The sequence below is a fragment of the Morone saxatilis genome, unplaced genomic scaffold (genome assembly GCF_004916995.1).
Source record: "Morone saxatilis isolate NCDOM2014 unplaced genomic scaffold, NCSU_SB_2.0 Contig17, whole genome shotgun sequence".
In the NCBI taxonomy this organism is placed as follows: domain Eukaryota; kingdom Metazoa; phylum Chordata; class Actinopteri; family Moronidae; genus Morone; species Morone saxatilis.
Window position 1 is genome coordinate 22,562,620 of NW_023339729.1, and position 1,303 is coordinate 22,563,922.

Sequence of the window (1,303 nt, forward strand, 5' to 3'; positions counted from 1 at the left end):
CATAATCTTCATCAACATCACCTTCCTTTTGTCACTCTGTTGACTGTTGTAAAAGCGACAAATATGATCAAGTCAAGAGGAAAAGACTGAGGGACAAAGAGTGGGAGGCAGACGGGCAGAGGGAATCTCCAGTGTTCTCTAGTTGAGTTATGTGCATGGCTTTGGCAGCGATCTCCTGTAGTCACGCCAATAAAGCTTTACTGAATTTAATTAAAATTCACGCCAGAAAGATGGAGGCAGACGGCTTTGGCAAAGGGTATCTGTGTGTGTGTGTGTGTGTGTGTGTGTGTGTGTGTGATAGAGATAGAGAGAGAGAGCAAGTGCTCTCTGATGCTGGAGATAAAAGATGAAAACTAAACAACAAAAGCTCACCAGCTGTGAATGGCAGGCGATATCAAACACATCCCTACCCTGGAGAGTATAGCATGTATGTGTGTGTGTGTGTGTGTGTGTGTGTGTGTGTCAGTGAAAAAGAAAAATGGAGAGAAAGAGAGAAAACAGGATAGAAAGAGAGACAGGGACAGAGAGAGGGGAAGGGAGGACAACTGAGAAAGAAAGAGAAAAAAAAAGTGATGGATAAAGAGAGAGAGGGGAGAAACCACACAGGCAGGATGGTAGAGATTATTCTCTTGTAAGCAGCTTTGGTATCATCAGCACAACAGAGCTCAATTAGTCTCGTTCTCTCTGCCTCATTCTCTAAGTAGCTCAAATAAAACTGCGTCTTTGCCCTTACTTCAGCTTGAAAGCCCTCAACCAAAATGGCTACAAGCAAGTTGAAGAGAACGTAGTTGCCAAAGGTCATTAGGGCTACAAAATAGAGGGCAGCCAACGGCGTGGTAGAGGCCATCCCGTTATAGAGCACCGCGTTCCAGTCCTCCTGGGTGAGGATCTGCACATGGGAGGAGATGTGAAGAGAGAGGTGGGGAGAAGAAAAATACACTGTCAAACATTTCTAGTAGCTGTAAGCATGATAAGAAGAATAATAAGAGTAGATTCCTCCTTTAATATCTCATTGTCAGTTGAACAGTAATGATGCTCATCAGTGTTAAATGAGCTCCTGTGGAGTGCGTGTTTCATTACTCTTCCTCCCCCTCTGCTTGTGAAGCGTATCTTACCTGCCCACTGGGAGAGTTTATATATTTTGTTGAAAAGACGAGCTTGAGCACTCCGAAATTGGAGCAATTGAAATAATGGAGATCGTCAGTGCTACTATTGGTGACCGCAGCAGCTGCTGTTTGACTCTCATCTGAATTAATTTTGAAATGATACTACATTGAAAGGGAAATTCCTCCAAATTAAGTAT

The 1,303-nt window shown here is 43.4% G+C and overlaps 1 protein-coding gene across 1 annotated transcript in view; it reads right to left on the reverse strand.

The window, feature by feature from the left end:
• The window catches only part of LOC118326929 (voltage-dependent T-type calcium channel subunit alpha-1H-like), a 28,366-nt gene that overhangs the window by 19,054 nt on the left and 8,009 nt on the right, over positions 1–1,303 (reverse strand). Inside the window, exon 9 of the mRNA XM_035660095.1 lies at positions 734–889. Coding sequence (XP_035515988.1) covers positions 734–889 — 156 coding nt within the window. The remainder of the gene's footprint in view (positions 1–733; positions 890–1,303) is intronic.